Source organism: Zalophus californianus, chromosome 10 (assembly GCF_009762305.2).
Source record: "Zalophus californianus isolate mZalCal1 chromosome 10, mZalCal1.pri.v2, whole genome shotgun sequence".
Classification (NCBI taxonomy): Eukaryota; Metazoa; Chordata; class Mammalia; order Carnivora; family Otariidae; genus Zalophus; species Zalophus californianus.
The window spans coordinates 52,867,272-52,890,113 of NC_045604.1; the positions used below are offsets into that span (position 1 = coordinate 52,867,272).

A 22,842-nucleotide genomic window follows, 5' to 3' on the forward strand; every position below is an offset into this window, starting at 1 on the left:
ACTGCTAAAAATATAAGACATATGCTTAAAAAATATTCAGACAAGCCAACTGTTAAATCACATACTAGAATGTTACCAGCTGATTTAAAAGATAAAAACCATGAAGTTGTTTCGGAAGTAAAAATAAAATATAACTTACATAATTAACTTTAAAAACTCAACAATAAGAAACACAAAAATATATAGATAATGGTTAAATCTTATGTAAATTTAAGCCTAATTCCCCAATTATCCTTTTCTATTTTCCCTTCTATTCCTTCTAAAATTCCAAATTAAAAGATAAATAACCAAAAGCAAAAAACTTTAAAAATACACAAACCAAATAACTAGCCTCTGCATAGATCACTGATGCTTTTCAAGGTCAGCATTTGAGAAAAACCTTTGTATTTTACACATCTCTTAAGATCAGTCTCACCTCATTAAGAAAAAAAACAATAATTTAAAATTGTATCATCTGTAAAGAGAGAGAGAGAGAGAGAGAGATACCTTCAGTTCAGGTTTTTCATCATCTTTTGTAGAAGTATCTGCATGCTGAGGAACCAAAACAAATTCTTCACTGTTCAGTGTAGCCACAGAATCCGATGACCCACTAACCTTCTGTAATGAAGCTCTGACCTCCATTTCAATTCTACAAACTTCTCTTTCCACATCCACCTGGTCAAAACTACAGGGATTTAAAAAAAAAAAAAACTATGAATAAAAACATGGATTAATAAGTACCAGATCAATACTCAGCCTTTAAAAATGGTTCATGTTAGGAAGAATTCTGCTGGCTAGATAATTATCTGAAAACTAGGGAGGCTACCTTCTTGGACTAGGCCACATAATGGAAATGTACTCTCTTCACCCTGAGTTTCCTGACTAAAAGAACCATATTGTTCCCTGAAAAACAACACAAACCCTCCCACATCACAACTAAGCAGATTTACTACTGTTTAATCTGTATTTCTCCTAGAAATATTACTTTTGTTCTTTTTTAATAAATAGAAGAAATAATTATGATACTAGAAACCAAATTCACACACACACACACACACACACACACAAATATTCACTGAAATTACTTTATAATTAAATCCAAATGTTTCCAAAAACTTATCTCCTCAAGACCAAGTATTGTACCTTAAAATATCTTGTCTGTGTCACTTAAGTTGACAGATTAATAAAGAATTCAACACCCTAAGCCATGTATCTTTTCTTTTCTGGACACATTATCACTTATCAGCACAAGGAGGGGGGAAAGGCCAAGACTTTCACAACATATTCATGTGGCAAACAGTGTTTTAGTAATCAAATACAGTGTAATTGTTTTCTGGATCAATCTGCCACCACAGAAACTCAGTATTGTCCGTTACTTCCAGAAGTTCAAATATTCACACAACTAATTTTAGCTGAACCTGTGTACTACATAACAGACATAGTATTCGGCACTGGGGTTATATGATCGAATAAGGCAGACAAGGTACCTACTCTGCTGGAGTTTCCATCTACTAAGAAAACAAGCAAGTAATAAGCAAATAAGGCAATTCTAAATCACTCTAAAGGATTTGGAGAAGACAGGTTACTGTGACAAAGAATAGTTATAAAAAGTATAGGGACAACTTTAAGTAAAGTGGTAGGAAAGGACTGGGAAATATTTGAGCTGAGATGGAAAAGACAAAAAAGAACCATGTATTAAACAATCTGCTCAGTGACCAAAAGGGTAACACGAAAGAGGCGTGAGACAAGTAAACTGGGCCTAAATAACACATGACTCTAAGTCTGCTAATCCACACCTTAAAATTACCCACAGAATTGTTCTTTTTCTCGTTCCAATTAGGTTACTCACTCTGTTCTTTGCCTCATATAAATATGGCTGCAGTATCTCATTTTGCCTTTAGGTGACACTAACACCATTACTCTTGGCCAAAAGAAAGCTTTACTCTGAGCTTCAAGTTACACTTTAAAAAATTAATTACTTCCATCTTTATCAAAACTCAAAATTTCCAATAATATCAAAACAAAGAATAATTATTTGTTCTAGGATCGTGTAATTAGCTAGCCATCATTTAATTCTGTTAGACATGTGAGTACCCTTCCTTTTAAATTTTAAATCCTTCAAGTCCTCTAAAAGTTTTTTATTTTGCAGGTAATGTTTCTGAAAATGCAATATGTATTAGAGGCCATGTCTCTACCCTTCCAGGCTGTCCCATGAACCCTTGATCACCAAGATGCTACACAGTCCAGGTGTTCCTTCTGTGGCCAATCCTTCAAGCCCAAGGAGACACTCCTAGTTGGAAATTCCCCAAATTCAAGTCCTAAGCCTTTTTCTGACTCCTTGCCACACACCCCCTCTAAGTAATATCTCTCATTGCCATGTATTTAAATACCATCTATTTTCTAACAATCTTCCAAATTTCTATCCCAACCCAAATGTCCTCTAAATTCCTTATTTGGAACCCAACTTTCTACTTTATATTTCCATGTGGAATTCTTATCAGTATCTTAAATGTGACCCAAATGGAATTTTTTTTTTTTTTAAGATTTATGTATTTGACAGAGAGAGACACAGCGAGAGGAAACACAAGCAGGGGGAGTGGGAGAGGGAGAAGCAGGCTTCTTGCTGAGCAGGGAGCCCAACGTGGGGCTTGATCCCAGGACCCTGGGACCATGACCTGAGCCACCCAGGCACCCCCAAATGGAATTCTTAATGCCTCTGCTAAGCTAAAGGGAAATTCAGATTTCCCTTTTCAGTAAATAACACCACTTTCTACCAAGTTGCTCAAAAAGAAATCTGGGTATCACTCTTAATTCACCTCTACTTCTTCATTCCTCACATCAGCAAGTCATGTTAGCCCACATCCAAAATAAATCCCATATCTATCCCATTTCTTCATGGCCATTTTTACCAACCTAATCCTGGCAATGTTCTCATCTACTAAAAAAGTCTCCTAACCCATCTCCTACCTCTAGTCCTCTCCTCTCCTAAACTACTCTTCACAGAGCTGCCAAAGAAATCTTTTGGAAAATAAATTATATTACATTAAAACTCCATTCTAAAATCTTTTCACTAAAATTCAAATAAAATCCAAACTACTTGCCAGGACTTACAGAGCCCAACACACCTTTGCCTCTGTCACTTTACCATTACAGCTCTTTAATTACAGAAAGTTCTTTCCCACTTAGGAAAGGGCCTTAGGGTCTTAGCACTTGCCTCATACTTTGATATGGCTGACTCCTACAGGTGTCAGCTTTCATTCATCCATCCAACAAATATTTAATGAGTCTCTACTATGTGCTAGAAACTACAATGGGAACTGGAGACTAAATGATAAATGAAACCAATGCATCCCAGTCTTCCTAGAGCTAACATTCTTAGAGAAGAGAGGAATAACAAAGAAAGCAAAACAAGGGGCGCCTGGGTGGCTCAGTCCTTAAGCGTCTGCCTTCAGCTCAGGTCATGATCCCAGGGTCTTGGGATTGAGCCCCGCATCAGGCTCCCTGCTCAGTGGGAAGCCTGCTTCTCCCTCTCCCACTCCCCCTGCTTGTGTTCCTGCTCTCGCTCTCTCTCTCTGTGAAATAAATAAATAAAATCTTAAAATAAAGAAAGCAAAACAAAACATAAATCAGGATCCCATATTGGAATATATAGTATAAAAGCTAATGAGAAGGTGGGGAGGCAATATGGACCCAGTTGACACCTGGGCTTAAATAAGAATGAGTGAGCCAAAGAAACAACTAAGGGGAAAAAAACTTCAAGTAGAAGAAACAGCAAATACAAAAAGCCCAGGTATGAGTAAAGGCTTATGAGAAAGGAGGCCTTGATAGCTAGGTCAAAGTGAGCATGGGTAAGAGCAGTAAAAGATGAAATATGGAAAGGAAGGCAGGGAAGCCTGAGGCAACCCCCTGATGCTAAGGCTATCTAAATAAACCCCTACCCTAGTTCCAACTGTTTTGTTTATCTGGGAGTACCAAGGACCTAGTGTAGTCTACCTAGTACAGAGTAGATATTCAATAAATGTGTTGAACAAATTGTTGTTAAAAGCACTAATCAGGCTAAAGTTCTCACAAATAACAAATTTAGAACCAGGATTCAAACAAGGTATTCTGACTTCAAAGTACTTGCTCTGAACCACTACACTATACCATCTCTTGAAATTTCCTCACCTATTCCTAAACACCAAGGGTTGGTATCTGTCACTATGCACAAAGAACCTTCTCCATACCTCTCCTCCATCAAAAGCTATCGGTCTTCCCCCAAGACATTTTTCTTAGATAACTGATAAACAGTTAACCTGGCCCTTAACTCTAAATCAGCATGTTAATGAATACTAATAGTTGCTCAATTCAAATAAGATGTCCATTTTTAAGAGGTTTTCTTTAGCCCAAGAGAATGTAAAATATTCTGCCAGGCTAACAAAAAAAACTATCAGTTTACCAAATGTAATTTTGTGACCTCTTCAAAACACAGTCCAGAATTTCTCATTCTACTCAGAATTAAGATATCTCTCATTACTAGCATCAAACCCTTCCTCTAAGGGCCTCAGGAATAATTTTAAAAGTTTGCCTAATGCTACCTTATTGGGTTGAACATTTCTTTGAACTTCAATGAAAATGCTTATTAAATTTTCACACAAACACAAAAATCTGAGAATACAAAGCCAACACTTTAAAATATTTCAACAGGCAGGTAATAATATTTATTTTTTAAGATTTTACTTATTTGTCAGAGAGAGCACACACATGCGCATGCACAAGCAAGAGGAACAGCAAGCAGGGGGAGAAGCAGGCTCCACTGAGCAAGGAGTCTGATGCGGGACTTGATCCCAGGGGACCCTGGGATCATGACCTGAGCCAAAGGCAGACAACCTATTGAGCCACCCAGGCATCCCCAGGTAATATTTAAATATTTTTTTAAAGATTTTATTTATTTATTTGAGAGAGAGAGAGAATGAGAGATAGAAAGCACGAGAGGGAAGAGGGTCAGAGGGAGAAGCAGACTCCCTGCTGAGCAGGGAGCCCAATGCCGGACTTGATCTTGGTACTCCAGGATCTTGGGACCCAGGATCATGACCTGAGTCGAAGGCAGTCGCTTAACCAACTGAGCCACCCAGGTGCCCCTCCCAGGTAATATTTAAATGGGGAAAGAACAGTCTTCAACAAATGGTGCTAGGACAATTAGATATTTACACGCAAAAAAATGCAGTTGAACCCGTACCACACACCACACACAAAATTTAATCCAAAATGGACCACAGACCTAAATGTAAGAACTAAAACTATAAAACTCTTAGAAGAAAACAGAAGTAAATTTTCATATCCTTGTGTTCAGCAATGATTTCTGAAATGAAACCAAAAGCACAATGGCAAAAGAACAAAATAGGTAAAATGGACTATATTGAAATAAAAGGGGCACCTGGGTGGCTCAGTTGGTTAAGCGACTGCCCTCGACTCAGGTCATGATCCTGGGTCCCAAGATCCTGGAGTACCAAGATCAAGTCCGGCATTGGGCTCCCTGCTCAGCAGGGAGTCTGCTTCTCCCTCTGACCCTCCCCCATCTTGTGCTCACTCTCTCTCTCAAATAAATAAAATCTTATTTAAAAAAAGAAATTAAAAATGTTTCTGCTGAAAATGATACCATGAAGAAAGTAAAAACAAAACTACAGGATAAGATACTTACAAATCATATACCCAAAAAGAGTCTCGTATCCAGATTGTATAAGGAACTCTTACAACTCAACAATAAAAAGACAAATAATCCCAACTTCTGGTTTTAGCCAAAAAGCTTGGAAGTCATCACTCCCTTCCTTACAACAAGAAAAGCTTGGACAAATTAAGTATCAGTAGCTTTTCTTGAATCCTTCAAAGAACTGATTTCATAAGACAAACTGCCATCACAAAATCTGGAGAGACAGGCAACCCAGAGAAAGATAGCAAGTCAGATCTCTTTACCTGAAGCAGAAGCTGCTGGAGCCATAAACTGGTGGGAACACTTAAATGGTAATTTTGACAAATTGCTGGAGGCTAAGTGTGGAATTTGGGTGTGGGATGGGAGAGTGGGTTAAAGAAGTGTAACTTGAAATTTTGTGTATATTAAATTGAGCTTAATAATAATGATAAATTTCTAACATTCAAAAAAAAAGTTGAAATAGCTATACTAATTTTTAAAAAAGCAGACTTCAGCACTAGGAAGATTATCAGAGATAAAGAAGAACTTTATATAATGATATTCTCCAAGAAGATATAACAATCCCAAACAAGTAACTACCTAACAGCGTCAAATTAGATATCCTGAATAGCCCTATAACTTTCAAGAAACTTAACTAACAATAATTAATAACCTTCCAAAAAAGAAAGCACCACACACAGATGGCTTCACCAGTGAATTCTCCAAACATTTAAAGAATAATATCAGGGGCGCCTGGGTGGCTCAGTCGTTGAGCGTCTGCCTTCGGTTCAGGTCATGATCTCAGGGTCCTGGGATCAAGCCCCACATCAGGCTCCCTGCTCAGTGGGAAGCCTGCTTCTCCCTCTCCCACTCCCCCTGCTTGTGTTCCCTCCTCGCTGTCTCTCTGTCAAATAAATAAATAAAATCTTAAAAAAAAAAAATAAAGAATAATATCAATTCTCTACAATCTCTTCCAGAAAATAAAAAAGGAAACACTTCATAACTCATTCTATGAGGCATTACCTTAAGACCAAAACCAGATTACAGGAATACTTAAGACAAAATATTATAAAATTTTATTCAATGATATAAGAAAGGATTACACACCAGGTATACAAGACTAACAACATTCAAAAATTAATCAATGCAATAAATCATATCAATAAGCTACAGAAAAATCATGACCATGTCATTTGATATAGAAAGCACATTTGACAAAATCCAGCACTTAGTCATAAAATAAAAATAAAAACTCTCAGCAAACTAGAAACTGATAGAACTTCCTCAACTTAAAAGCTTCTACAAAAGGGGCGCCTGGGTGGCTCAGTCAGTTAAGCATCCCACTTTTGATCTCAGCTCAGGTTTCGATCTCAGAATCATGAGTTCAAGCCCCACGTTGGGCTGGCTCTGGAGCCTACATTAAAAAAAAAAAAAAAAAAAAAATTATCTACAAAAAACCTAAGGTTAACATACTTAATTATGAGACCGAACACTTTCCCCTTAAGACTCAGAACAACACAAGGATGGCCTCTCACACCACTCTGATTCAACATTATAAGAAATAAAAGAGAGATGGGAGAGAAGATGATGGAATAGGGGACCCACGTTTCATCTGGTCCCTTAAATCAGCTAGTTATCTATCAAATCATTCCGAACATCTTTGAATTCAACCTGAGATCTAAGAAAAGAATTGCAATTTTACAAATAAAAAAGCAACCACTCTGCAAGGTAGGTGGTGTGGAGGGGTACCTGGGTGCCTCGGTCAGTTAAGCCTCTGCCTTCGGCTCAAGTCGTGATCCCAGTACCCTGGGATGGAGCCCTGGATCTGGCTCCCTGCTCAGCAGAGCGCCTGTTTCTCCCTCTGCCCCTCCCCCACTTGTGCTTGTGCTATCTCAAATGAATAAATAATATCTTTAAAAAAAAAAGGGCGGGGGGGAGGCGCCTGGGTAGCTCAGTTGGTTAAGCAACTGCCTTCAGCTCAGGTCATGATCCCGGAGTCCCAGGAATGAGGCCCACATCGGGCTCCCCACTCAGTGGGGAGTGTGCTTCTCCCTCTGACCCCCTCCCCTCTCATGCTCTCTCTCACACTCTCTCTCTCAGATAAATAAAATACTTAAAAAAAAAAAAAGGTAGGAGGTACAGAGACATGAATCTGAGGGGATATAGCTGGGGATAAATCTGGTGGGGGAGGGAGCCTCCATAAGCCAGCTACCGGAAAGTATTACAGCCGTGGAATGCAAAACTGGAACTTTTAGAAGTCTGCTCCTGTGAGGGATGTCCCTGCCTGAAAGGTGCTCATGTGCCAAACAGGACAGAATCCTAGCTGGGACAGTGTGGTCTCAGGATTCCCAGGATCACAGAAAGAACAGGGATGCCTGAGTCCAGCAGAGTTCCCAAGCCCTGGAGTGGGGTAAGCCAGCTACAATTAGCGAGCCCTGAGTGGCCTCTCAGCTAGGTGTTGCCATAAACCACGAACTCCTGCATGATCACTCTCCAGGTGGGGGCCCAGCAAGCCACAACCGCTGAGAGACTCTGCTTCTTCCCCTGGGGAGAGCAGCCAGGGTGCAACCATGATCAGGCAACTGCTCCCCGGGGATACAGTGAGACAACCACCCCCCTCCCAGGACTGGTGTGGGTATGCACTGAAGGAGTCTGTGGAATTTGGCGCACACAAAAGGGACTGACTATACTTCTCTGAGGGTGCACTGAAGAGGAGGGACCCCAGTCATTCAGCTCCAGGGCTGGAGATCCGGGTGCTGCCATTTTTAATTTTTTTTTTCATCCTCTGGAGCAGCAGGAGAAACCTTCAGGGAACAAAAGCCACATGGAGCAACCTGAAGCAGCTTACACTGAGTCTGGCCACCCCCATAAGGGGTGCTGCAACTACACTCAGGCCAAAACACCTGATTATCAGTGCAACAGGCCCCTCCCCCAGAAGACCAGCATGAACATCAGTCGAGTAACAAGTTTATGAATCACTCAGAACTGAAAAACTCCTGCACTAGGGAAAAATGCCATATAGAATTTGAGTTTTTTTCCTCATGAGTGTTTAGTCTTTCTTTAAAAACTTTTTTCCTTCTTTTTCTTTTCAAATAGTTTCTCATTTTATCGACTCTTTAAGTCATTTTTTTCATTTTTACATTTACATTTTATAGATAAATTTTTCATTTTTGGCCTTCCTTGACTGTATTCATACACACACACACACACACACACACACACACACACACACAAACACAAACACACACACATATATGTTTTTCTTTCTTTACAATTTGGGATTTAGTGTCTTCTAACAAACAGACCAAAATACACCCAGGACCAAATGGATCACCCTGTTTTCTCCACCTGTGAAATTATATTCTCTCTTTTTTCCTTTGCTTTTCTTTTTTGGGCTTCTGACCTCTTCAGATTTGTCTAGTGTGTATTTCACTGGGGTCAAAGTTGGTATTTTTTATTTTGTTCTCTTGTTCATCTATTCTTCTCTGGAAAAAATGACTAGAAGGAGAAATTCACAGCAAAAGAAGAACCAGAGATAATACTCTCTACCACAGATCTAATCAATATGGATATAAGTAAAACATGAGAAACCGAATTCAGAATAACAATTATAAAGCTACTAGCTGGGCTTGAAAAAAAACTAAAAGACACTAGAGAATCTCTTAGTGCAGAAATAAAATCTAATCAGGCCAAAATTAAAAATGATTTAACCGAGATGCAGTCTAAAATGGATGCTCTAACAGCTAGGGGAAATGAGGCAGAAAAGAGAGTTAGTGACAGAGAAGATGAAATGATGGAAAGGAAGGAAGCTGAGGAAAAAACAAACAACTAATTGACCATGAGGGGAGGCTTCGAGAAAATCAGCAATACCATAAAGCAAAACAATATAACAATTACTGGGGTCCCAGAGGAAGAAGACAGAGAGAGGACAGAAGTTATATTTGAGCAAATCATAACTGAGAACTTCCCTAATCTGGGGAAGGAATCAGGCATTCAAGTCCAGGAGGTACAGAGAACCCCCTTCAATATCAACAAAAATAGATCAACACCCCAACATATAATAGTGAAGCTTGCAAATTTCAGAGATAAAGAGAAAATCCTGAAAGCAGCTCGAGACAAGGGGTCCTTAACCTACAAGGGTAGGAATATTAGACTGGCAGCAGACCTATCCACAGAGACCTGGCAGACTAGGAAGGCCTGGCATGATATATTCAAGGTCCTAAATGAGAAAAACATGCAGCCAAGAATATTTTACCCAGCAAGGCTGTCATTCAGAATGGAAGGAGAGATAAAGAGCTTCCAGGAAAAACAGAAAGTAAAAGAATATGTGATCACTAAACCAGGCCTGCAAGAAATATTAAAGGGGATCCCGTAAGTGAAGAGAAAGCCCAAAAGTAATACAGACCAGAAAGAAACACAATCTACAGAAACAGGGACTTTACAAGTAATACAATGGCACTAAATTCATATCTTTCAATACTTACTCTGAATGTAAATGGGCTAAATGCCCCAATCAAAAGACACAGAGTATCAGATTGGATAAAAAAGCAAGACCCATCCATATGCTGTCTACAAAAGACTCATTTTAGACCCAAAGACACGTCCAGATTGAAAGCAAGGGGGTAGAGAAAAACCTATCATGCTGATGGACATCAAAAGAAAGCTAGGTAGCAATCCCTGTACCAGATAAATTAGATTTTAAACCAAAGACTATAGTAAGGGAGGAAGAGGGATACTATATCATACTTAAAGGGTCTATCCAACAAGATCTAACAATTGTAAATATTTATGCTCCTAACTTGGGAGCAGTCAATTATATATAAACCAATTAATAACAAAATTAAAGAAACACATCGATAATATAATAATAGTAGGGGACTTTAACACCGCACTCAAAGAAATGGACAGATCTAAGCAGAAGATCAACAAGGACACAAGGGCTTTGAATGACACACTGGACCAGATGGACTTCACAGATATATACACAGCATTCCATCCCAAACGAAGAGAATACACACTCTTCTCAAGTGCACATGGAATATTCTCCAGAATAGATCACATACTGGGTCACAAACCAGGTCTCAACCAGTACCAAAAGACTGGAATGATTCCCTGCATATTTTCAGACCACAATGCTTTGAAACTGGAACTCAATCACAAGAGGACATTTGGAAGGAACTCAAATACTTGAAGCTAAAGAGCATCCTACTAAAGAATGAATGGGTCAACCAGGAAATTAAAGAAGAATTTTTAAAAATTCATGGAAACAAATGAAAATGAAAACACAACTGTGCAAAACCTTTGGGATGCAGCAAAGGTGGTCCTAAGAGGGATGTACATAGCAATACAAGCCTTTATCAAGAAACTAGAAAAGCCTCAAATACAAAGCTAACCTTACACCTAAAGGAGCTGGAGAAGAACAGCAAATAAAGCCTAAACACAGCAGGAGAAGAGAAATAATAAAGAGGAGAGCAGAAATCAATGAACTAGAAACCAAAGGAACAGAACAAATCAATGAAACTAGAGGCTGGTTCCTTGAAAGAATTAGTAAGATTGATAAACCACTAGCCAGACTTATCCAAAAGAAAAAAGTACCCAAATTAGGGACACCTGGGTGGCTCAGTCAGTTAGGCATCTGCCTTCAGCTCAGGTCATGATCCCAGGGTCCTGGGATCAAGCCCCACATCGGGCTCCCTGCTCAGCGGGAAGCCTACTTCTCCCTCTCCCACTCCCCCTGCTTGTGTTCCGTCTCTCGCTCTCTCTCCCTCTGCCACATAAATAAATAAAATCTTTTTAAAAAATTAAAGTAAAATTAAAAAAAGGACCCAAATTAATAAAATCATGAATGAAAGAGGAGAGATCATGAACACCACCAAGGAAATACAAAGTTTTAAGAACATATTATGAGCAACTTTATGCCAACAAATTAGGCCATCTGAAGAAATGGATGCATTCCTAGAAACTTTTAAACGACCAAAACTAAAACAGGAAGAAACAGAACACCTGAACAGACCCAAAACCAGCACAAAAATTGAAGCAGTAATCAAAAACCTCCCAACAGAGTCCAGGGCCAGACGGCTTCCCAGGGGAATTCTACCAAACATTTGAAGAAGAACTAATACCTAGTCTCCTGAAGCTGTTTCAAAAAATTGAAATGGGGGTGCCTGGGTGGCTCAGTCAGTTAAGCATCTGCCTTTGGCTCAGGTCATGATACCAGAGTCCCCAGATTGAGCCCTGCATCAGGCTCCCTACTCAGCAGGGAGTCTCTTTCTCCCTCCACCCCTCACCCCACTTGTGCTCTCTCTTGAGCACGTTCTCGCTCTCTCTCTCTCAAATAAATAAAGTCTTCAAAAAAAAAAATGAAATGGAAAACTTCCAAACTCATTCTACGAGGCCAGCATTACCTTAATCCCCAAACCAAAGACCCCACCAAAAAGGAGAATTACAGACCAATATCCCTGATGAACATGGATGCAAAAATTCTCAACAAGATACTAGCCAATAGGATCCAACAGTACCTTAAAAGGATTATTCACCACAACCAAATGGGATTTATTCCTGGGCTGCAAGCGTGGTTCAACATTCACAAATCAATCAACGTGATACATCACATTAATAAAAGAAAGGACCAGAACGATATGATCCTCTCAGTTGATGCAGAGGAAGCATTTGACAAAATACAGCATCCTTTCTTGAGAAAAACTCTCCACAGTGTAGGGAAAGAAGGAACATACCTCAATATCATAAACACCATCTACAAAAAGCCCACAGCAAATATCATCCTCAATGGCGAAAAACTGAGAGCTTTTCCCCTAAGGTCAGGAACACGACAGGGATGCCCACCCTCACCACTGTTGTTCAACATAATACTAGAAGTCCTAGCCTCAGCAGTTAGACAACAAAAAAGAAATAAAAGGCATTCAAATTGGCAAAGAAGTCAAACTCTCAGTCTTCACAGATGACAATGATACTTTACGTGGAAAACCCAAAAGATTCCACCCCAAAATTACTAGAACTCATACACGAATTCGGCAATGTGGCAGGATATAAAATCAATGCACAGAAATCAGTTGCATTTCTATACACGAACAGTGAAACAGAAGAAAGAGAAATTAAGAAATTGATCCCATTTGCAATCACACCAAAAACCATAAGGTACCTAGGAATAAACCTAACCAAAGAGATAAGGATCTGTACTCCAAAAACAAAGGAACACTTAAAGGAAGAAATTGAGGAAAACACAAAGAAATGGAAAAACATTCCATGCTCATGGATTGGTAGAATATTGTTAAAATGTCTATGCTAACCACAGCAATCTACATACCAATGCAATCCCTATCAAAATAACATCAACATTTTTCACAGAGCTGGAATAACAATCCTAAAATTTGTATGGAACCAAAAAGGCCCCGAATAGTCAGAGAATGTTGAAAAAGAAAACCAAAGCTGATGGCATCACAATGCTGGACTTCGAGGTCTATTATAAAGCTATACTCATCAAGATATTTTGGTACTGGCACAAAAACAGACACATAGATCAATGGAAGAGAATAGAGAGCCCACAAATGGACCCTCAACTCTACTGTCAATTAATCCTTGACAAAGCAGGAAAGAATGTCCAATGGATAAAGGACAGTCTCTTCAACAAATGGTGTTGGGAAAATTGGACAGCCACACGCAGAAGAATGAAACTGGACCATTTTCTTACACCATACACAAAGATAAACTCAAAATGGATGAAAGATCTAAATGTGAGACAGGTATCCATCAAAATCCTAGAGGAGAACACAGGCAGCAACCTCTTTGACCTCAGCTACAGCAACTTCTTGCTAGACACATCTCCAAAGGCAAGGGAAACAAAAGCAAAAAATGAACCATCAGGACTTCATCAGGATAAACAGAAAAAGAAACAGTCAACAAAACTGAAAGGCAACCTACAGGAGAAGATATCTGCAATGACATCAGATAAATGGCTAGTATCCAAGATACATGAAGAACTTCCAACTCAACACCCAAAGAACAAATAATCCAGTCAAGAAATGAGAAGACATCAAAAGACATTTCTCCAAAGAAGACACACAAATGGCCAAAAGACACATGAAAAAATGTTCAACATCACTTGGCATCAGGGAAACACATATCAAAACCAAAATGAAATACCACTTCACACAAGTTAGAATGGCTAAAATTAACAAGACAGGAAACAACAAATGTTAGCAAGGATGCAGAGAAAGGGGAACCCTCCTACACTGTTGGTGGGAATGCAAGCTGGAGCAGCACTCTGGAAAACAGTAAGGAGGTTCCTCAAAAGGTTGAAAATAGAGCTACTCTACAACCCACCAATTGCACTATTGGGTATTTACCCCAAAGATACAAATGTAGTGATCCAAAGGGGCACCTGCACCCCAATGTCTATAGCAGCAATGCCCACGATAGCCAAACTATGGAAAGAGCCTAGATGTCCATCAACAGATGAATGGATAAAGATGATGTAGTGTGTGTGTGTGTGTGTGTGTGTGTGTGTGTGTGTGTATAATGGAATATTAATCAGGCATCAGAAAGGATGAATGCTTACCATTTACATAGACATGAATGGAACTGGAAGGTATTATGCTGAGCAAAATAAGTCAATCAGAGAAAGACAATTATCATATGGTTTCACTCATATGTGGAATATATGAAACAGCACAGAGGATCATAGGGGAAGGGAGGGAAAACAGAATGGAAAGAAATCAGAGAGGGAGACAAACCATAAGAGACTCTTAACTACAGGAAACAAACGTGAGTGAGGGGATGGGGTAACTGGGTGATGGGATGGGATAAATGGGTGATGGATGGGCTTTAAGGAGGGTATGTGAGGTGATGAGCACTGGGTATTATATGCAACTGATGAATTACCAAACTCTACATCTGAAACTAATGATGTACTGTATGTTGCCTAATTTAATTTAAAAAATAAGAAATAAAAGTATACAAATTTAAAAGGAAGAATAAAATAGTCTTAATTTACAGATTACATCATCATCTATGTAGAAAAATCCCAAAGAATCTACAAAAAAAAACCCTCCTAGGGGAGCCTGGGTGGCTCAGTTGGTTAAGCATCTGACTCATGATTTCAGCTCATGTCATATCAGGGTCATGAGATCAAGGCCCAAGGCGGGCTCCCCACTTACTGCAGAGTCTGCTTGAGATTCCCTCTGCCCCTTCCCCACACACACGCACACATTCTCTCTTTGTCTACTCTCCCTAAAATAAATAGACCAATAAGTAAGAAACCTACAAAACACTGATGAAAAAATTTAAAAAGATCTAAATAAATGGAGATATTCAATGTTCATGGATTAGAAAACATGGTATTTTTAACATGTCAATTCTTCCCAGCTTGCTGAGGCTGAATGACCAACTGACTGAGCACTCAACTACAAGGTTAACTACGTGCACAAGAACAGGGGAGCATGTCTATTTTTTTTTTTTAACTCACCAACATATCACCAGCATAGTGCCCACAGATTAAACAGATATATATCTGTTTAATAAACAAGTCAATTATCTTGGATGTAGCAGAACGGACTCTTGCATCAGATAGGAAATTGGACTGAACGAATTCTAAAGTCAGTGAATCTTAAGATTCTCATTCCATGTGATATGCTGATGAATTCCATTTCAACAAGTCAATTCAAAATATAATTTACTAAGTCTACTACTATGCAGCAATATGCTAAGCAAAATGTTACTTGCTCTTTATGTATGGCAATCTGCTATTATTTCTGATCAAAAGAAAGAGCAGTTGGAAAATATATAAGGTCTTTATTTTTTTAAAGATTTCATTTATTTGAGAGAGAGCGCGCGCGCGCACGTGAGCACGAGCAGGAGGAGGGGCGGACGGGGAGGGAGGAGCAGACTCCCCACTGAGCAGGCAGCCCAACTCAGGCTCTATCCCAAGACCCCAGGTTCATGACCTGAGCCAAAAGCAGACACATAACTGATCACTAAGCCACCCAGGGACCCCTGCAGGAGTCTTTTAAATAACATGGAGCTCACAGTTCTGTGACCTCAAGACTAACACATCCATTTCAACTCAGCACGTGAAGAGCAATGAACGAAAGTAAAACTACTTTTAAAAGCACTTATAGTTAGGGCACCTGGGTGGCTCAGTCAGTTTAGTGTCTGTCTTCAGCTCAGGTCATGATCCCAGAGTTCTGGGATTGAGTCCCACATTGGGCTCCCTGCTCAGTGGAGCGTCTGCTTCTCCCTCTACCCCTCCCCCCTGCTTGTGATCTCTCTCTCTCTCATGCTCTCTTTCTCTCTCTCTAATAAATATTTTTTTTAAAAAAGCATTTAGTTAACAGGCTACCCTTATTATAATCCAAAAATTAGAATGCAAAACTCTGACAAAAAAATTTTATGTCTCTTCAGGGACAAAAAAAAAAACTGGGAACTACAGTGTAGACATATACATTTTCATTCTTTAGGCATTTTAAACGTATAAGAGAATAAGGGGGCGAAAACTTACCAGTCCTACAGAAAATGTGATGTATGTCTTTTCTATTCCTCCCTTTCCCCCTTCTGTGAACGCAAAGAGCTCTATAAACATTTTTGATTGAATTGAACCACTTAAACACACATATCCCCCACACCTATAGCAATTCTGCCAATTCTACCAAGTGAAACGGCTTTTAATTCTTACTTTAATGCCACATCATTTTTGTCAAATGAGCAATATATCTTAAATTAACACCTCACTTGGATGCCTAAAACTATAATTTTCACATATACTAGAAACAGCATTTAGCAAACAACATTTAGCAAAGTCTAACTGGAAGCTATGTTCTTCTCAAAATAACCAAACACATTCAAAAGTATAAAACCATGGTGCACATGGTCCAATTTCTTTTTGTGCCAAATGTGGTTAGCCAGCTTCTTGCTTTTAGATTATGTGTTTGCACCTATTCATTTTCAAGTGGCTCTTGAACTAAAATAGAACACTGAAAATATGAGTGTGACTCAAAATTGGACAAGACAGGCTGCAAGGACTATTAGGCATGAGATTTCAAATGACTATAGTAGACCCATTACAATAGTGGAAACAGGAAATATTCTTAATTTACAATAAGAAAATGGACGTGAATAATTTAGAATACTTACCAACTATATTTCTGTGCTTTGAAAAACCAAGCCAGTCTTGGGGGGAGGGAATTAGCATAGCCTCTACTTACTAAACAGTCCATCCACTATTCCAGTTCTCAGGCAAGAGCCATACCCATATGAATATATGTATGCAAGTATGTCTCTGCTCCTGAAAAGGGCACAAAAGGGCCTTAGTAACTCACATTACTTTAGTGGATACCTATTTTTACTTGTCTAGCAACAATCTCGAAACCTTTTTTTCCTGAGAATAAGCGTTCCCTCTGTTCAAACCTCATGGTTTTTATAGAAACCTCAACACCATGGCCAAACAGATCCAAAGACAGACAATGAATACAAACTAATTAGACCAATTAACCCAATTCCTAAGATTTTTGGACTGATGACCAGAGACTTCAAACTTTTAAGATGTGAACTAGGAATTGTTGGTGGCCATGTTTTTCCCCATATGAAGAAGGCCAATATGCAGTGAAAGAGAAAAGTAAATCCTAAGTACAGACAAGCAAGAGAGTCTTGAGTCCCTATCATTTCGCTTGAGAGAATCCTAAGGTGTTGCTCCATCTGTTCCCATCCTCACTCTTGGTAAATCCACTGTTCCTTTAATTCTATGAAATATCCCTTCCAATAAATTCTTTTTTGCATAAGCTAGTTCAAACTGAGTTTCTGTCACATGAAACCTCGTAAGTCCTACTATAATTATAAGATAGCAAAAAGACATAAAAAAATATATATATACACACACACATATATACCAATACACACATACTTTAAAAAAAAGATTTTAAGTAATCTCTATACCCAATGTGGGACTCAAACTCACAACCCTAAGATCAAGAGTCACATGTTCTTCCAACTGAGCCAGCCAGGCACCCCATAAGATATATTTTAATAGGTTTCATATAGTAGTAGGAGAACAAAAATCTAGGTGAAGGAAGAAGACAGTATCTAAAAAGTTGACAATACTGGATATGATGAAAGAAAAAAAGTAGGCTCAGTCGGTTAAGCATCTGCCTTCGGCTCAGGTCATGATCCCAGAGTCCTGGGATCGAGCCCCACGTCGGGCTCTCTGCTCATGAGGAATCTGGTTCTCCCTCTGCTCCTCACTCAGCTCATGCTCTTGCTCTCTTAAAATAAATAAAATCTTTAAAAAAAAAAAAAGTACAGTAATAAGACAGAAACATACACACAAATCAACAGAATAGAATCGAGAGCCCAGGGGAAAAAAAATCCATGCTTATATATCCATACAAAAAAAAAAAATCCTCGCTTATATTGTCAATCTACAACAAAGGAGGCAAGAATATACCATGGTGAAAAGACAGTCTCTTCAATAAGTGGTGTTGGGAAAACTGAACAGCCACGTACAAAAGAATGAAAGTGGACCACTTTCTTATACCATACAGAAAAATAAACTTAAAATGGATTAGAGACCTAAATGTGAGAACTGAAACCATAAAACTCCTAAAAGAAAACATAGGCAGAAGTCTCTTGTACATGAATCTTAGCAGTATTTTTCTGGGTATGTCTCCTCAGGCAAAGGGAACAAGAACAAAAATAAACAACTGGGATTAAATCAAACTAAAAAGCTTTTGCACAAAGGAAACCATCAACAAAATGAAAAGGCAAAAAAAAAAGAAAGGAAAGGAAAGGAAGGAAAAAAGGAAAGGCAACCTACTGAATGAAACAGGGTATCTGCAAATGATATACCCAAAATGGGGTTAATATCCAAAATATATAAAGAACTCATATAATTCAACACTGAAACAAGTAAACAAAAACAAATCCAATAAAAAATGGGTGAGTACCTGAAAGGACATTTTTCCAAATAAGACATACAGATCGCCAACAGACACATGAAAAGATGATCAACATCACTAACCATCAGGGAAATGTAAATCAAAACCACAATGAGATACCACCTCACACCAGTCAAAAGGGATAATATCAAAAAGACAAGAAATAACAAGTGTTGGCAAGGATGAAGAGAAAACACTCATGCGCTATTGGCAGAAATGGATATTGGTGCAGCCAGTGTGGAAAACAGTATGGAGATTCCTCAAAAAACTAAAACTAGACATACCATAAGATCTAGTAATTCCACTTCTGGGTATTTACCCACGGAAATGAAAATACTAATTCAAAAAGATATATGCACCCCTTTATTTACTGCAGCATTATTTACAATAGCCAAGATATGGAAGCAACCTAAGTATCCATTAGCAGATGAATGGATAAAGAAAATGTGATATATATACACAACAGAATATTATTCAGCCAGAAAAAAGAGTGAGACCTTGCCATCTGTGACAACATGGGAGGACTGAGAGGATATCATGCTAAATGAAGTAAGTCAGACAGGAGAAAGACAAATACCATGTGATTTCACTTATATGTGAAATCTAAAGAACAAGTGAACAAGAAAAGAGAAACAGACTCATAGAGAACTAGCGGTTGCCAGAGGGGAGGCAGGGAGAGGAGATAGGTGAAAGAGGTGAAGGAGGCTTAAGAGGTACAAATTTCCAGTTATAAATAAGTCATGGGGCACCTGGGCGGCTCAGTCAATAAGCATCAGACCCTTGGTTTCAGCTCAGGTCATGACCTCAGGGTCGTGGGATCAAGATTCTCCCTCCCTCTCCCTCCCCCCTTACTCTCCCCCTCTGCCTCTCTCCCCTGCATGTGCAGTCACTCTCTCGCAAATAAATAAATCTTAAAAAAGAAATTAAAAAAAGAAATCAGTAAGTCATGGGGATGAAAAGCACAGCATAGGGAATACAGTCAATAATATTGTAATAAGTCTATATGGTGACACATGGTAACTACACTTCTTGTGGTGAGCATCTCATAATGTATATAATTGTTGAATCACTATATTGTACACCTATAACTATTATATGTCAACTATACCTCAATTAAAAATAAAAATACTTGGGGCACCTGGGTGGCTTAGTCGTTAAGTGTCTGCCTTCGGCTCAAGTCATGATCCTAGGGTCCTGGGATGGAGACCCGCATCGGGCTCCCTGCTCTGCGGAAAGCCTGCTTCTCCCTCTCCCACCCCCCTGCTTGTGTTCCTGCTCTCACTATCTCTCTCTCTCTCTGTCAAATAAATATTTTTAAATAAATAAATAAAAATACTCAAAAAACTGATTAGCTGTAATGACAGAAAAGGAACAAATATGTAAATATTGCTTGCCTCACAATTACTGAATAGTACTTTTATGCTGAATAACACTTACTACAAATAAACAAAAACCTGTATTAGGATGGTGAGATTTATAGGTGACTGTTGCAGATCAGATTATTGTTACCAATTTTCTACTTCCTCCCTATTATAGAATTGTACAATTAGGCCCCTTATCATGTGATTTTGTAATATCCCTCTCTAGAGTAAGTGGAGCAAGTATTTCCCTACCCAAATAATTCAGGGCTTAGCCATGTAATTTGCTTTGGTCAATGGAATACTAATAAACAAAACTTGGGCAAAGACTTTAAATGTCTTGAGTTATTTGGCTTGGTCTCTTGAGCTTCTGCCATCTATCATAAGATGTTGGCTCAGGAAGCCAAGAGACCCAAAATGCAACTCATGACAAAGACCTGAATCCAATGCACAGAAGGAAGTAGAGTCTCCCTCACAGATCCACAGAACCATGAGTTAAAAACCTAAATGTTTGTTGTTGTAAGCCATCAAACATTTTGGCATTGTTATATAGCATTACCACAGCAATGGCTGACTAATTCAGAAACTTATTTTTAAATGTCTTCAGCAGAGGCACCTGGCTGGCTTAGGCAGAAGAGCACAGGATTCAATCTCGGGGTTGTGAGTTCAAGCCCCACGCTGGGTGTAGAGATTACTTAAAAATAAATAAATAAACTTTAAATGTCTTCAGTATTATTATGCTATCTTTATATTAAATAAAAATCAGAAATAGCTAACACTGCAACTAACAAATCTCTCTCTCAAGGAGATATTGATATGGTTCTTCAACAATTACCTAAAAAATCCAGTGATTTCTATAATTTTTGTATTCCACTGAATTAAAATGTACTTCAATAGGCTAACCTTCTAATACTAATATTCAATTCTAGATATACTCAATTTATAAAACTTTGACCCATGCATTATACTGTAATTTAGAAAACCCTATTCAGCAATATCTCCTAGGCAATAATATAAATGAAAAATATTTTGAAAATATTCTAAAATTTTTAAATCAGGATTGACTTTAACTCTAGATTTTCTCTTGGTTTTTCTGCCATAATTACTTATGCAACCTATTCAATAGTAAGTTTGACAAAATTATATACATTATATTATAGTCACTTACTGCCTGGAAAACTAAGGTCTGACAGCTACACAATTCAGAGTTCCATAAACTTGGCTTAAGACTAATAATCAGCTTTGTGCACAGCAGGTACAGGCATATGGTCAAGGGGAAAAAAATATCTATCACATGACAGAAGAGACCCATCACTAAAGTATCCACTTCATAGTTATAGCTCCCCTTGGTATAATAAAACCAAAGTTTTGTGATCTAACACTTGGCATGTTGTATGATGCTGCATAAAGCACACACCACATTTCTTTCTGGCCAATGTGTCCATGAGAATGGTGCCTCAGTTCTATGAACACATGGGTTTATCTGAAAAATAAGAGAGTGGACTAGTTGATCTCCAAGGTCTCTAAGCTCTAAAGCTTCTACATATCATTTATCTTCAAAGCTATGGCACAGAGAAATTAAAACAATTTCTCTTAACAAGTTACAGAGCCAGAAAAAAGAATCTAGAAATCCTCAGTTGAGAAATCTATTTACTAGCATATTACCCTTCCAAGGACTGGTAATTATTACACTATTATAAACATTTTGATTCCAATCAATGGTCTCTTTTGCTCTCACATAATACACTCTCAGAAAGTATACCACAATACAACACCAAGCAGAATTAAGAGGGCAAAATAGTGAATTCATGTTTATTGTGTATCTCCATATAATTGGCACTTAGTTAACAGAGAAAATGGTAATTACCAGTTTGCTGGGTCTAGCATAGAGAGACTCAAGGTAGCACCCAAAACTTCATAAACTTGGCAACCAGACATGGTTCCTAAGAAGACTAAGAGATTTCACAATTACCTTCTTCAACTATTTGACCTGCACAAGATCAGCAGTGAGGGGCACCTCAGTCACTGCACCAACACAACTAAAGAAAAGAAGTTAAATGATCTTTTTAATTGTTTTTCTTTTCCTATTAAGCCTACAGTCAAAGATCTGACTTCTGTCTTTGAAGCACAGAGCCCTCTGTGTTTAGTATAACACTTAATGTTTGTGAGATATGCCTGACTTAACACTTTCTAACCCATCAGAAGAAATTTAAATACATAAAACCCAAAAGTTCCTTGGCATATAGTGTACATGTTTGTATGTGTTATGCATTTATCTCTGCCTAGTTCTACAGAATTAGTGAGCCACATAAAAGAATGAGAGTTCTTGAAAATCCTTCAAATTAACTAGGTTTCAAGAAAAGGCATTTTTCCTAGATTTGGTAGAATTTTTTAAAACTTATTTATTTGAGAGAGAATGAGAGAGCGCACGCACACAAGAACCAGGGGAGGGGCAGTGGGAAAGGGACAAGCAGACTCCCTGCTGAGGGGAGCCCTGTGCAGGGGGACTCAAGCCCAGGACCCTGAAATTATGACCTGAGCCAAAGTCAGACACTTAACTGACTGAGCCACCCAGGTGCCCCTGATTTGGTAGAATTTATAACAAAGAAGCGATACTATACTTCAGACTAGTCTCTAATCTTTGGAGTAAAATGATTCAGCAGGATGCTTATGAGGAAAGTTAAGCAATATGAAAAAAAGTTTTGAAATCCTAAAAACAGGACTTCCAAATTGTGTTGCACAAATTAAAAACAAACACAAAGGCACAGAATAATCTGAAGATATTTTTAGAAAATATTATGACATACCTAAAATTTCATAAGTAGTTTCTATGAAATTATATGTTGTGTGTCTACAAAAGCAAAGGGAATGAGGAGGGTCTTGCTAAACTGAAACT

At 38.5% G+C, this 22,842-nt stretch overlaps 1 protein-coding gene across 4 annotated transcripts in view; it reads right to left on the bottom strand.

Annotated features, from left to right (window-relative positions):
• The window catches only part of RABGAP1L (RAB GTPase activating protein 1 like), a 758,983-nt gene that overhangs the window by 688,704 nt on the left and 47,437 nt on the right, over positions 1–22,842 (bottom strand). For all 4 annotated transcript variants that reach the window (XM_035722282.1, XM_027611227.2, XM_027611226.2 and 1 more), the window contains one exon: positions 487–664. In XM_035722282.1, coding sequence (XP_035578175.1) covers positions 487–621 — 135 coding nt within the window. In that variant the 5' untranslated portion in view covers positions 622–664. The remainder of the gene's footprint in view (positions 1–486; positions 665–22,842) is intronic.